The following is a 14,104-nucleotide window of genomic DNA, read 5'->3' on the forward strand; positions in this document are numbered from 1 at the left end:
CATGTGGGATCTTCCCGGACCCGGGCACGAACCCGTGTCCCCTGCATCGGCAGGCGGATTCTCAACCACTGCGCCACCAGGGAAGCCCATAGTTTCAGGATTTTAACATAGTGATTCAATATTGTTATAGATTATACTCTATTTAAAGCTATTACTAAACAATGGCTATATTTCCCTGTGCTGTACAATATATCCTTGTTGCTTATCTATTTTACGCATAGTAGTTTGTGTCTCTAAATTCATCCCCCTAGCTTGCCCCTCCCCCTTCTCTCCCCGCTGGTAACTACTAGTTTGTTCTCTATACCTGTGAGTCGGCTTCTGTTTTGTTACATACATTCCTTTGTTTTATTTTTTAGATTACAAATATAAGAGAGACCCTACAGTATTTGTCTTTCTCTGTCTGACACATCCCACTGAGCATAATGCCCTCCAGGTCCATCCATGTTGTGGCAATTGGCAGAATTTCATTCTTTTTTATTGTTAATACTCCATCATGTATGTGTGTGTGTGTGTGTGTGTGTGTGTAGTATATGCACATCTTCTTTATCCAGTCCTCTGTTGATGGACACTTGGGTTGCTTCCATGTCCCAGCTGTTGTAAATACTGCTGCTATGAACATTGAGGTGCACATATCTTTTCGAATTAGTGTTTCATTTTCTTCAGATATATACCCAGCAGTGACATTCCTGAATCATATGGTAGTTCTATTTTTAGTTTTTTGAGGAACCTCCATACTGTTTTCCACAGTGGCCATACCACTGTGTATGAGGGTTCCTTTTTCTCCACATCCTTGCCAACACTTGTTTTTTGTTGTCTTTTCGAGGATGGCCATTCTGACAGGTGTGAGGTGATATCTCATTGTGCTTTTGATTTGCATTTCCCCAACGATTAGAGATGTTGACCATCTTTTCATGTACCTGTTGGCCATCTGTATGTCTTCTTTGGGAAAATATCTATTCAGATCTTCTGCCCTTTTTAAAAATTGGGTTGTTTGGTTTCTTGGATGTTGAGTTGTATGAGCTGTATATATATGTTAGATATTAACCTCTTATCAGTCATATCATTTGAAATATTTTCTCCAAGTCTATAGGTTTCTTTTCGTTTTGTTAATGGTTTCCTTTGCTATGCAAAAGCTTTAAGTTTAATTAAATCCCATTTGTTTATTTTTGCTTTTATTTCTTTTGCCTTAAGAGATAGATCCCAAAAATATTGCTATATTTTATGTCAGTGTTCTGCCTATGTTTTCTTCTAGGAGTTTTATGGCTTCTGGTCTTACATTTAGGCTTTAATCCATTTTGAGTTTATTTTTGCGTATGGTGTGAGGAACTATTCTAATCTCATTCTCTTACATGCAGCTGTCCAGTTTTCCCAGCACAACTTATTGAAGAGACTGTCTTTTCCTCATTGTATATTCATGCCTCTTTTGTTGTAGATTAATTGGCCATACATGTGTGGGTTTATTTCTGAGCTCTCTATTCTGTTCCATTGATCTATGTCTCTTTTTGTGCCAGTACCAAACTGTTTTGATTACTATAGCTTTGTAGTATAGTCTGAAGTCAGGAAGGGTGATACCTCCAGCTTTGTTCTTCTTTCTCAAGTTTTCTTTGGCAATTCTGGGTCTTTTGTGGTTTCATACAGATTTTAGAATTATTTGTTCTAGTTCTGTGAAAAAAGTCATTGGTATTTTGATAGAGATCACATTAAATCTGTAGATTGCTTTGGGTAGTAGGGACAGTTTAACAATATTAATTCCTCCAATCCAAGAACATGGGATATATTTCTGTTTCTTTGAATCATTTTCAAATTCTTTCATCGTTTTATAGTGTTCAGAGTATCGGTCTTTCACCTCCTTGGTTAAAATACCTAGGTATTTTATTGTATTTGATGTGATTGTAAATGGATTGTTTCCTTAATATATCTTTCTGATAGTTCATTGTTAGTGTATAGAAAAGTAGCAGATTTCTGTATCTTGCAACTTTACTGAATTCATTTATTAATTCTAATAGTTTTTTTGGTGGAGACTTTAGGGTTTTCTGTATATAGTATCATGTCATCTGCAAATAGTGACAGTTTTACTTCTTCCCTTCCAATTATGTTGTATTTTATTTATTTTTTTTGTCTGACTGCTGTGGCTAGGACTTCCAATACTGTGTTAAATATTTTGCAAAGGTGGGCATCCTTGTCTTGTTTCTGATTTTAGAGGAAAAGCTTTCAGCTTTTCACCTTTGAGTATGATATTAGCTGTGGGTTTACCATAAGTGGCCTTTGATATGTTGAGATATGCTCCCTCTGTACCAACTTGGATGAGAGTTTATCATGAATGGATGTTGAATTTTGTCAAATGCTTTTCCTGCATCTATTGAGATGATCATGTGATTTTTAGCTTTCCTTTTGTTAATGTGGTGTATCACATTGATTGATTTGTGAATATTGAACCGTCTTTGCATCCCTGGAATAAATCCCACTTGATCATGGTGTATGATCCTTTTTATACATTGTTAAATTCAACTTGCATATATTTTGTTTTTTTTTTTTTTTGATTTTTGCATCTGTATTCATCAGTGATACTGGCCTGTAATTTTTTTTGTAGTATCTTTGTCTGGCTTGGGGATCAGGGTAATGGTGGCATTGTAGATGAATTTGGGAATGTTTCATCTCTTCAAGTTTTTGGAATAGTTTGAGAAGGATAGGTATTAGCTCTTTATATGTTTGGTAGAATTCCCCCATGAAGCTGTTCAGTCCTGGACTTTTGTTTGCTAGGAGTTTTTAAATTACAAGTTCAATTTCACTACTAGTGATCCATCTATTCAGATTGTGTATTTCTTCCTGAATCAGGTTTTGAAGATTGTATGTTTCCAGAAATTTGTCCATTTCTTCTAGGTTGTTCAGTTTGTTGGTATATAACTGTTCATAATATTCTCTAATGTTTTTTTCTATCTCTGTGGTGTTGGTTTTAATTTCTCCTCTTTCATTTCTTGTTTTTGTTTATTTGGGTCCTCTCTCTTTTCTTCTTGATGAGTCTGGCTAAAGGTTTGTCAATTTTGTTTTATCTTTTAAAAAAAATCTCTTGTTTCATTGATCCTTTCTATTGTTTTTTGGTCTCTATTTTATTTATTTCCTCTCTGATCTTTATTATCTCTCTTCTTTTGCTGACTTTGGGCTTTGTTTGTTCTTCTGTTTCTAATTCCTTTAGATGGAAGTTTAGGTTGTTTACTTGAGATTTTCTTGTTTCTTGAGGAAGGTCTGTGTCACTTTAAACTTCCCTCTTAGACCTTATTTTGCTGCATCCCATAGATTTTGGAAAGTTGTGTTTCCATTTTCATTTGTCTTGAGGTATTTTCTGATTTCCTCTTTGATTTCTTTATTGACCCGTTTGTTTTTTAGTGTAGTGGCATGTTGTTTAGTTTCCACGTTTGTGCTTTTCTCATTTTTCTTCCTGTAGTTGATTTCCACTTTTATAATATTGTGGTTGGAAGAAATGCTTGATATAATTTCTGTCCTCAGTCTCTTGTTGAGACTTGTTTTGTAGCCCAGCATGTGATCTATCCTGGAGAATGTTCCATGTGCACTTGAAAAGAATGTGTATTCTGCTGTTTTTGGATGGGATGTTGTAGATATCTATTAAGTCCAACTGCTCTATTGTGTCATTTAAGACTAATGTTGCCTTATTGATTTTCTGTCTGGATGATTTGTCCACTGATGTCAGTGGGGTGTTAAAGTCTCCTACCATTATTGTATTGTTGTCAATTTCTCCCTTTATGTCTGTTAATATTTGCTTTATATATTTAGATGCTCCTGTATTGGGTTCAGATATGTTAATGAGTATAATATCCTCTTGTATTGCTCCCTTTATCATTATATAATGCCATTCTTTGGTTTTGGTTTGTTTTTTATAGCCTTTGTTTTAAAGTCTGTTTTGTCTGATACGATTACTGCTACTCCTGTGTTCTTGTCGTTTCCTTTGCATGAAATACCTTTTTCCATTCTCTCATTTTCAGTCTGTGTATGTGTTTAGCTCTGAAGTAAGTCTCTTGTAGGCAGCATATAGGTGGTATTTCATGGTTTTGAATAAGAGTTTATATATATATATAAATTTATGTAAACATATATATATAAATTTTATGGAATAAAGTTATACATGTAAATAGGGAAACATTAACCTTGTTTCTAGTTTATTTTTTATTTCTAATGCCACTTTGGACTATCTCAATTATTTTCTCTTATCTTCCTTAAAATAAGGAGTACCCTTTGGAGAGTCCTCTGTCAAGCAGGCTCAGCAAGCAGTTTGCCATGGCCCACGACCAAGCTGCCATGCTCGGTGTTCAGTATTCAGGTGCGCTAGTCCAGCCGGAGCCGTGCTTCTCTGCATTTGTAAGAGTCTCTTATTCTGCCCACTGTTCCATTTTAAACTGATTTTTAAAATCTTGGTTACTTGAAGTTATTTGACATTGTTTGAGTCGAGATTAAAATCAAAATTCACTTCCCCTGGAACGTTATTAGGATTAGCCCAGAGCGTCTGTGTGTGCCCTGCAGTTCCTGCAACACGAGCACTGGGTCCAGGTCTGCACTCCGTGTGTGTGGCCATCTCCTCCATAAGCTCCAAGGGAGCCTGGCAGGAGGGCTGCACATAGAGGCTTATTCATAGACAAAGAGAAGCTGCAAAATAGCCACCAACTGTCCCCTGGAGGCCTGGTCTTCCAGTTCCTCAATGGGTTGAGCCCCTCCTCCCCCAGGTGGAGTGGGGCACTCAGGGCCGGGCACTCTTGGCCTCGTGGCAGCACTCTGATGTCAAGTGCATCAGAATGCCTTTAATTCCTTTCTGGGACCTCAGCAATTTTCTTGGTGAGGTTTGGAAGAAGTCGGGAGGCAGTTTTCATCCAGGCAGCTTCACTCTGAGCTCTTCTTTTCAGAAGTAAGCATCATTTCTGCTCCCTAGATTTGCTTACAGGTGAGAACATGCCTTTGCTCCCAGCCCAGGGTCTGTTGTGCACCAGCACCCCCTCACCCTAACCTCCGTGAGTGCTTGACCAGCCAGCCATCTGTGCAGAGCAGATCCCTAAAGCTTACGGTTATTTATAACCGTGCTGACTTCCTTCTGTTTTTCATATAATTCTAGCCAAATAATTTTTTTGAATAATTTTAGGAAATTCGATATGTAGTGTTATCAGTAAACTGAATATTTTTATGATACTCAACATGCTTGCTTACGGAGTGTTTGATTAAAAAGTGAGCCCTCAAGTTTGAATGTTGGGGAATCTATAACTCATTTCTCCCTTGTTTTAGGGACCTGTTCAAATGGAACGGCTTAGCGAGTATGCCTCTTAAAGAGCTATTGAGTGGGCGGCCTGGGCTCAGACCTGCGTCCTGGGCATGACCCTCGGCTCCCAGCCCTCGGGCTCCTCGCTGTAGAAGAAGTCGGGCCACGACGTGAGGCAGCCGGTGGGCCCTCGGTGCCCCGTGATGGGGAAACACTGTTGTTACCTGTTTCACGTTTCCTCACTACCTGAGAAAACGAGCATCGGGTTAACTGGAGATTCTACATTCTATCTGCTGCAAGTGTGACTCCTTGAGTTATGATTTATAAGGAGTTCCTCTCACATTTTTAAGCAGGAGATGGACAGCAGCTGGCCTGTGGCTTAGCCAACCACTTGTCCCTGGTCTTCAATGACTATCTTCAATGACGATCAGGGACACTTGCTGTTTTTTCAGGTAAAATGTAGAATTTTAGTTCATGTGGATTTATGAGTGGGTCTTGTTACCAAACTAGGTCTGTTTGCCAGACGCTGAGATGCCATGGGGTTATTCATGACGAGACGGGAGGGCACATCTCAGGTTCTCTCCCCAAGGGTGGGCACTGACGCCCCAGTAACCAGGGGACCCGTATGTCAGAGGCGTTATCTGTAGAGGCGGCTAGGGAGTCAAAGCTAAGGCGAGCTTGGTCGTGATGCGTTACCAGTGAGGGTCCTGACCAGCTCTTCCCTCACCTGCTGTTCTGTAGGACGAGCTCAAGGGTTTCTGTTGGTCACCCATTTCTGTTAACCCTGTGGGCATGGTTTCAGGACAGGCTTTTTAATCCTATGGGGCATGGTTTCGGCCTCATTATGGTCCTGTTATTAGTTGCTAAGTGCAACTCTTGTTCCCTTCAAGACGAGGACAGACTAGAACCATGGCTTGAACTGGGGAATGAAATGATGAGATTTAACAAACCAGATTCCACTGAGCTCTGCTAGACCAAGAAGGGTGAGTGTAATTTGTGAGACCAGAACTTCGGGCATATTTGTGGCAGGGGCCCCGAGGTTTTGGGGGAGTGAAGTCGTTTTCCAGACAGGACAGAAACATGGTTTGGAAGTTAGTAGCGTTTGTAAATAAACATTTTTATGAACGGAACATGGCAAAGGACTTTTTTAAGCAAGTAGGTTTGAGATGAGGGCAATGATGTTAAAATGACTGCCGCTTTGGCTTTGTAACTGGGACCTGTAGGTTCCTGGTCCTAAACCTTGAGATCTCGCCCCTCTTCGTGAGACTCCTGATGCTGCTCGCTTCAGAACTTACACTTGGTAGGTATTTTAACAACAACCGAAAAAACAAAAAATCTTTCACTAGCCCGTGTGTTTTTGTGAACTATAGAGGAGGAACCAGGGGTCACGGGCCCCGGCCGGTGGGGAGGCCACACCCGGCAGTGGATGAGAGCACGCCCCGGCCTCTCTCCGGGTTCCCGGCCTCGGCTCTTCCCAGAGTCTGCAGCCGGCTCCGGACAGAGTGAAGGAGCGGCCCTTCCCAAGGGCAGACCGGGGCCTGGGGGGGCGTGCTTCTTGTAGCGTCTCTCTTCCTCACCCACCCAGCCTCTAGCCCACGTAATTCCAGGCCGGCCCGTGGCTCCGCCGGGCTCAGTGCCTGTGTCGGGAGTGCGCTTTTAAGGCCCCTCGTGCACGTACACCGGGCAACCCCCGTGATGGGTGTCCACGGTGATCGCATTAGCTGTGGACACCTCTCTGTGGATTTTCTTGTTGGCAAAAGGGCTTCTGCTGAATTAAGCAAACGCAGTGGAGAGTCCAGCTCGCATTTTAAAATGTGCTCTATTTCCATTTTGGGGAAAAGAGTCATCGTTGTGCACCCTTCCTGTTACCAGCACAGTATTGTACCCCATGCGGGTAGTTGGTTAATGGGCATACAGTTCAGCTTTGAAAATAGGATTGGTCTCTCGGCGTTTACCTGGAAGGCAGGAAAATGGGTTTTTGTTTCCATCATCGTCTAAGGGAAATAAGAGAAGTGTATTCTGGATATTTTGATTGTGGTCAGTATTAGGTGCTAAATTAAAATTCCCTCCTGGAGGACCTGACCTCTGAGAGCGCAAGCAGGTGGCGTGTCCCGTGTGAAAACCACGGATCACAATGGTATTTAATTTACTAACGGGGTCTGTGTTTATGCTTTAGGCTTTAGAACGGTTCCCACCACACGCTGCTGTCCAGCACGGAGACCTGGGGAGCCCGGCCCCATGCCTCCTCTTAGCCTGCGCCTGGCACCGGACAGACGCGGGGACAGGCTGGGTGGGTCTGAACGCGTCCCTGGGGGGCCCACCCCCTCTCATGTCAGGCTGAGGGCAAGGGGTGTAAAGCCAGATCCTGGGGTCAGTCACTTCGGCCCCATGCCTCCTCTTAGCCTGCGCCTGGCACCGGACAGACGCGGGGACAGGCTGGGTGGGTCTGAACGCGTCCCTGGGGGGCCCACCCCCTCTCATGTCAGGCTGAGGGCAAGGGGTGTAAAGCCAGATCCTGGGGTCAGTCACTTCGGAAGATTAAAGTAATTAAAATGTCATTAAGTATTATGGAATTGTATGAAAACGAATTCTTATAAAAGGATGCAACTGAGCTGAGAACTCTTGCTTCTGGGCCTCGAGTCCTTCGTCTGTCTGGGCGCTGCTGAGTTGGCCCGCTTCCCGCGGCCCTTCCTGCTGGTGGGGACCTCGCGCCCCGTCCCTGTCCGCCCACCGTCCGTCCTGCCCCTCGCTCGGGCGGGAGCCTCGTCCCTGGGGGAGAGAGGACTGCGGGCCTGGGTTTTGTGTCCTGCTCACTCTGTTTCTAGAGCGCGTCCCCGCCCACACCCGGCACATCGGTCTTCGGAGGCGAGAGAAGACGTGTGTGCCACGTGGACACAGAGGAAAGCGCGTCCCGGCTGGGGTCCCTGGGGTCCCGGCGCTCTCACGCCGAGGCCACGCGTCTGCACAGGCCTCCGGCTGCGCGCTTCGTGTGCCCAGGCGGAGCTTGGAGGAGGAGGTCCCGCTGGGGCCCCGTTGTTGTCACTGGGAGTTGGGGGTCTGTCCTGAGGCGCCGGGCGGGCTCCTTGCGGGGTCTGCTCCGCGGCGCCCCTGCCTGCTGGGGTACCGCAGCCGCGCCGTCGGGAGCCGGGGAGGGATGCTGGTCAGTGGTGGGAGGGCTGGGAGGACGAGAGGAGGGTGTCCCGCTCCGCCGTGGATGACGGGGAGCCCGCTGAATCCACCACGCGTGGCCCCGCGGCCTCTTGCCGCCTGGGGAGGTGGCGGTGGTGCGAGCGCCCTCGTCTGACGTGCGAGGAAAGGCCGCTCAGCGCGACAGGGGCGCGTCTGGAGGTCCGCAGGGACGGTGTCGGGCCCTCCGCGCCCACGCGGGGCCCGCAGCGCCGTCTCTGCGCGGGGGGCGCCGGGGCGCGGCGTCCTGAGGAAGCGCCGAGGTGCCGCCCCTTCTCCGGCCTTGGTGCTTCGGCGAAGCTCCCGGAAACTTACACCAGAGGGCAGCAAAGCCATTTCGGATATTTTTCCGCTCGGTAAATTTTAGCTCTCAGTTTTCTCGAGGTCACGTCGCAGAGCTGCAGTGTGCACTCGTGCATCTTTCCCGGTGTTTCCATTTCTTCCTGTTAGTTTTGTGACAGGTGTGATGTGGTGACGTTGCAGGTCGCTGTCGAATCTCTAAATTACCATCTGTAATTCACACGCCGAGCCCACGTGAGCACAGGCTGCTGGTGGTGAGCTCCTTGCGACGGCAAGGATGTCTCCTAGCCCTGCGATTTCAGTCACGAAGTGTCAGACTCAGGGCATCTGAGGCCTTGGGTCGCCCAGGATCACGGCGCCCAGGACGTGGGGCTGGAGCCCTTCCCAGCGCGTGGCAGCGGCTCAGAGCGCAGCTTTGCTGCAGCACAGGGAGCATCGCTGGTTTTCTGGTGCGTGTGTCTCCCCGCCGCCCGCCCGCGCACCCACCGGAGTCTAGTGGGCGGCCCAGCCCTGCCCTCGTTCCGTTTCGCGCCGCTTCTCGCAGGACCGCAGTTTTCATTTCCCAGACTCCAAGAACCACCTCCAAGAAGCCTCTCGCCGCGCGGGCTCCTCAGCGCGGAGCCTGAGACGCGGTGGCAGCGTCTGGGGGTGATTTTAAGGGTGCCCCTCCCCCCCGCCGCTGCGAAGGCCTTTCGAGGTGGTCACTAGGGCGGGGCGGGACGGGGCCCAGACAGAAGCCACAGCGCTTCCCGCCGCTTCATCAGGACGGAGCTGATGGGCCGGGCAGCCCAGCGCTGGGGCCGACGGGGCGCGGGACCCCTCGTCTGGACGGCCGTCGCGCTGGCCAGCTGCATGACCTGGGCAATACTGCCTTTCGCTTCCTGAGCAGACGCTTATTTTCCTGTAAAAGGAGGGGATGGATGCAGTAAGTGGTAACCGGTCCGTTATCTGCAAGTTTAATTATTCTGATGCTGTAATTGCTGGTCAAGCCGACGGGTTACGTCACAGTTCAACACCTTCTTCAGAAACCATATTTAGCCTTTAAATGAAGTGAAATCCACCTCCTTGGGCGTTGGTTCCCCTGGGTCGCTTGGCTCGGAAACGCTCTGGCTTCCAGCGTTACTTCTTCCTGGACGAGGTGCGGTTCTGGTGTTTTGGATGAAGGTAGTAGGTCCTTCCTTCCTGCTCTGTTCCCCTCAGGTCACGATGGAGCAGTGAGCACTGTCCGCTTCCTGGGACGGGCGCTGAAGGTGTGATCGGTCCGCAGGACAGAGCTGGCACCGCGTCTGGTAACGGTGACCCCCGGGAGACTGTCGGGCAGCCCGCTGTCCGAGCAGAGCTTCTCCAGGCCACCCCCCCCCTCCGTCTCCTACCCTAACCAGGAGGCTGGGCAGCTGGGCAGCACAGTGACACCGATCGATGGTTCGGGGCTTCCTTCTGTGTGTGCGCGCGTGGTGTGCGTGTGTGTGTACACATACGTGACGTGCGTGCGTGCACAGCACACAAGTACATACATGTGTGCACATACACACGTACACACGGTTAAATAAGCCTTTTGTTTGTGTGGCCTACAAATGACAGCGATTAATACTAAAATACTGGAATAATTTAAATATAAATTCAATGTGATTTTATAGTACAGGTGAAAATATGCCCAAGGGATACTATGTGGAGGAAATACCTTCTGGGGAAAAAAATGCCTTGTTTCAGTGAACTTTTAGGAGATCATTTGGAAATAGAATGGGAAAGGGGGACAGGAAGACGACAGGGAGAGAGGTGATGACAGGAGACGCGGCTTCGGTTCGTCAGGTTATGTGCTGGCAAAAAGCAGATTTTCAAGAAAGCTGTTAGCATTTGTTTTCTATGAGTCTTGTTGTAAAAAGGGACTGAATCCTGGGGAGACTAATCAGGAAGGGAAAGTTGGTTAATTCCCAGAGGCCTGTGCAGGGTGAGGCGCTGCTCGGCACCAGCGAGCAGAGAGGGAATCTGTTTTAGGCCCTTAGTCCTGTCAACTTCTTCCCTGTGACATGGGCTGTGCAATGAGGCGGCCGGCTCCTCAGAGCTGTGTTTTAAAACAGGTTTAGAATTTTGGCTTGAATATGTTTACTGCCCAGTTATTTTAGAGTTTTTAAACAGCCAGAATTCAAAACACTCATTACAGTAAAATTTAACCGTGTAACATCTTTTAGAAAGTCAGGAAGAACCAAAAACTAAGCTGGTTCTAACAAAGTACATTCTATACATTTACAATAAATAGATGTTTGGTGTTAAGATGAAAGGATTTCATATTTAGAGCAGTAGAGTTTTTATTGACATTTATTTTGTTAGTAATGATTACTGATTTTCATTGCAGGGCAAAGGCACATTTCCTAAGCCTGCACAGTCTGTGCAGTTTTATTACAGAGACGCGTTTATTTTGTCGTCCTCGGCCTTGAGTTTCAGCTGCTAGAGCATCTCGCGTCGACACCAGCAAAGGCGCCGTATGAAGGCAGTCGTCTCCTCTCGGGCCTGTCCTCTCTGGACTCGGGGCGCCGCGTTTCAACAAGGAGTTATGTGTAAATAAAATGTTTACATTTACAAATGCCATCCAAGATGTGATCATAGCCTCCTGTTACCAGAAATCCCCCTTCTCCACACGTCGAGCTTCCCTGTAGGGCCGTCCCTGGGCTCGGAGTGATCTTGCCAGTGGCCGGGGCTCAGGAAAGGGGGTCATCACCCTGGTTCAGCAACATATTTAACTCATTTCGTATGTAGAACCATTACTGTTTATAATAAGTTGAAATTACGGAATATTTCATATATATCCACGGATGTACATGTGTGGGGGCTACTAAACACCTGCCTGGCCACACCTGACTTTGGCAGCAGATATTAATGCTTTACTGTCTGTTTTCAAAACTTTTTGAGGAAACGAAACCTTGCAGAGAAAATTGGAGGCCTCCCCTCCGAGCCTCGTTCCCCCCATTTCCTCTTCCCGAGACCAGCATGCTCGCTTCCCGTCCCTGCTCTGTATTTGCTGCGCATCCAGGTGTCCTTGTGGTTTGATGGAGGGGTCGCGTGTGACGCGCCTTTCGTGCTTATGGCCGTGCTTGCGAGCGTGGCTGCTGTCCGTGGGTTTACCTGCTGGGACGTGTCAGGCGACAGGAACGTGCCACAGGTCTTCCCGGCTTCCCCGGTGACGGACGCCTGGCTTGTTTCTGCCTTTGCGTTGTTCCAGTGGTTCTGCCCTGGGTCTCCTCCCTGCTCACGTCTGGCGGCGGGCCTGTGGGGGCGCTTGGGCATTTCCAGCTGCTCCGCGCCCGTCGGGGGCGGGCTCGCCCTTCCCTGGAAGGCTGTGTCCGGGGTCTCTCCTGTCCTGCGTTCTGCAGGGTTGGGGTCCACCAGCCGACTTCCCTCCTGTTACCGACTAGTCGCTCACCGTGTTCACACCAGTGGCGTTTCCTGGTGGGGGGAGGCTCAGTGATTCCACCCGGAGCTGCCCCCCCAACCCCAGCAGTGGGTCTGTCCCCACTGCTTCTCACTCTGCAGAGCAAGGTGGCTGCTGTAGCTCCAGGCATCGTGTCCATGTTTCTCACAGCAGGATGAAGGGGAGACCTGGTCAGGCCTGCAGGCCTGGGACCCCCAGGAGCACACTGGGGGTCAGGGTGGCGCTGGTCTTAGGGATGTCTGGGTTTGTATGTAAACGTCAGACTGTGGCGAGTCTCGCCAGCTGTTTGCCTCTTGCCCTCCCCCTTCTCTCACTTCGGGCCTGACTCGTGGTGGGCACACAGCGTGGTGGGCCGCACGCGCTGAGGACGCCTCGGCCCTGGCGCAGGTGTGGGGTTGGGCCGGGAACGCCTGCGCCCTAACCCACCACCGGCAGGGGTGTCTGCACACCCCTTGGTCACGTGACTCTTCTGAGACCCTTTCCTGGGCTGTTCTGTCCAGGTTGAATGACTGCTCTCGGCCTCCTTAGCCGTCCTGCTGGCTCCGGGCAGGCTCGCAGCAGGAGGCACAGGGGTTTATGGAGTCTCTGCTGTCATCAAGCTTCATTCCCAAACCACCCCCGCGACTTGGCCCTTTTTGTCCCTTGAGTCTGCGTGTGGCCCTTTCTCCAGGGACCTTGGACTGGTTCCCTGAGTCCCTGGGCCTGAGACCGAGGTCTGTCCCTGCATTCTGTGTCACCCCTCTGGGGGCCCACTCTGTGCCTGGCTCTGCCTGTCTTGGCCCCAGACCCCCGCCTGGCATTTACCTCCCTGTGGACGGGACGGGCTGATGGCCTAGTTCGTCCTCACCTCAACTGCCCGAGAGGTTCGGACACGGAGCCCCCGACTTTGGCCGATCGCCCACCTGTACCTGCGTGTGCTCCGCCCTCGCCCCCCCGGGCCACAATCACGTCCTGGGGTTGCTAGTGGCTTCCTTTCCTTTATGAAATATTGTTATGAGGTTAAGATCATATGTTTATTAAGCCAATGCTAACTACTTAAGTTACCCTTTAAAAAATATTAAAAACTTACATTTAAATGGAAATAACGATAACTTATAACCCGCTGGATGTCTCCTTAAATATACAAAATTATTTGAGAATTCGGAGAAAAATTTGTTTTCTCATAGATAGGGATGAATTCCACTTGGCTATATATTAAACTAATATTTTTTCATGAAGTTTTACTAAAGGAAAAACTAGAGTTACCTGAAGGATAATTTAGGTAGTCAACTTGCTTATTCCTTTAGTGTTAGTAAAATATGATTATTAAGTGGCATGAAAACTTTTTTTTCTATTTTCAAGTTTTTTAAAGGTAGAATCTTTAGTTGTAGTGAAAGGGAAACAAAATGATGGATCATATTTCATTCTGTTCCAGGTATAAACAGAAGAGCAGGTGCACACCTGTTTGCAGGCTTCCCATGACAGATGCAGCAGCAGATTACTAGCTTATCAGCAGTGAATGCTTTTTATTGCTGTATCCTTTCTCCTGCTGTCCTCCCGTCACATCCTTACCATTGCCCTTCCAGCAAAAGCATGTGCTGAGGGTCCAGGCTCCAGGCTTGGGCTGAGCGCTGGGAACTTGGGGAGCTCATAGCCCTTTGTGTAATGGCTTCATCTCAGTAGTGAAGAAAGCCTCAAAGGAAAAATAAAACTGGAGGCAACAGAGCATATGACATATAGCAGGGTGATATAACCTGATGCTTCTGGTCTATTAAATAACATAGTAATTTAGTACATTTAAAAAGTAAACTGAGGGCTTCCCTGGTGGCGCAGTGGTTGAGAGTCCGCCTGCCGATGCAGGGGACACGGGTTCGTGCCCCGGTCCGGGAAGATCCCACATGCCGCGGAGCGGCTGGGCCCGTGAGCCATGGCCGCTGGTCCTGCGCGTCCGGAGC

At 48.2% G+C, this 14,104-nt stretch overlaps 1 protein-coding gene across 1 annotated transcript in view; it reads left to right on the forward strand.

Annotated features, from left to right (window-relative positions):
- Nucleotides 1-14,104, forward strand: part of WDR27 (WD repeat domain 27) — an 83,199-nt gene that overhangs the window by 43,058 nt on the left and 26,037 nt on the right. The window contains 8 exon segments of the mRNA XM_055087667.1: nucleotides 4,240-4,333; nucleotides 4,734-4,842; nucleotides 5,611-5,709; nucleotides 9,944-9,993; nucleotides 11,772-11,918; nucleotides 12,699-12,883; nucleotides 13,585-13,642; nucleotides 13,644-13,683. Of these exon segments, the coding sequence (XP_054943642.1) occupies nucleotides 4,240-4,333; nucleotides 4,734-4,842; nucleotides 5,611-5,709; nucleotides 9,944-9,993; nucleotides 11,772-11,918; nucleotides 12,699-12,883; nucleotides 13,585-13,642; nucleotides 13,644-13,683 (782 nt within the window).

The sequence above is a fragment of the Physeter macrocephalus genome, chromosome 10 (genome assembly GCF_002837175.3).
Source record: "Physeter macrocephalus isolate SW-GA chromosome 10, ASM283717v5, whole genome shotgun sequence".
Taxonomy (NCBI): Eukaryota; Metazoa; Chordata; class Mammalia; order Artiodactyla; family Physeteridae; genus Physeter; species Physeter macrocephalus.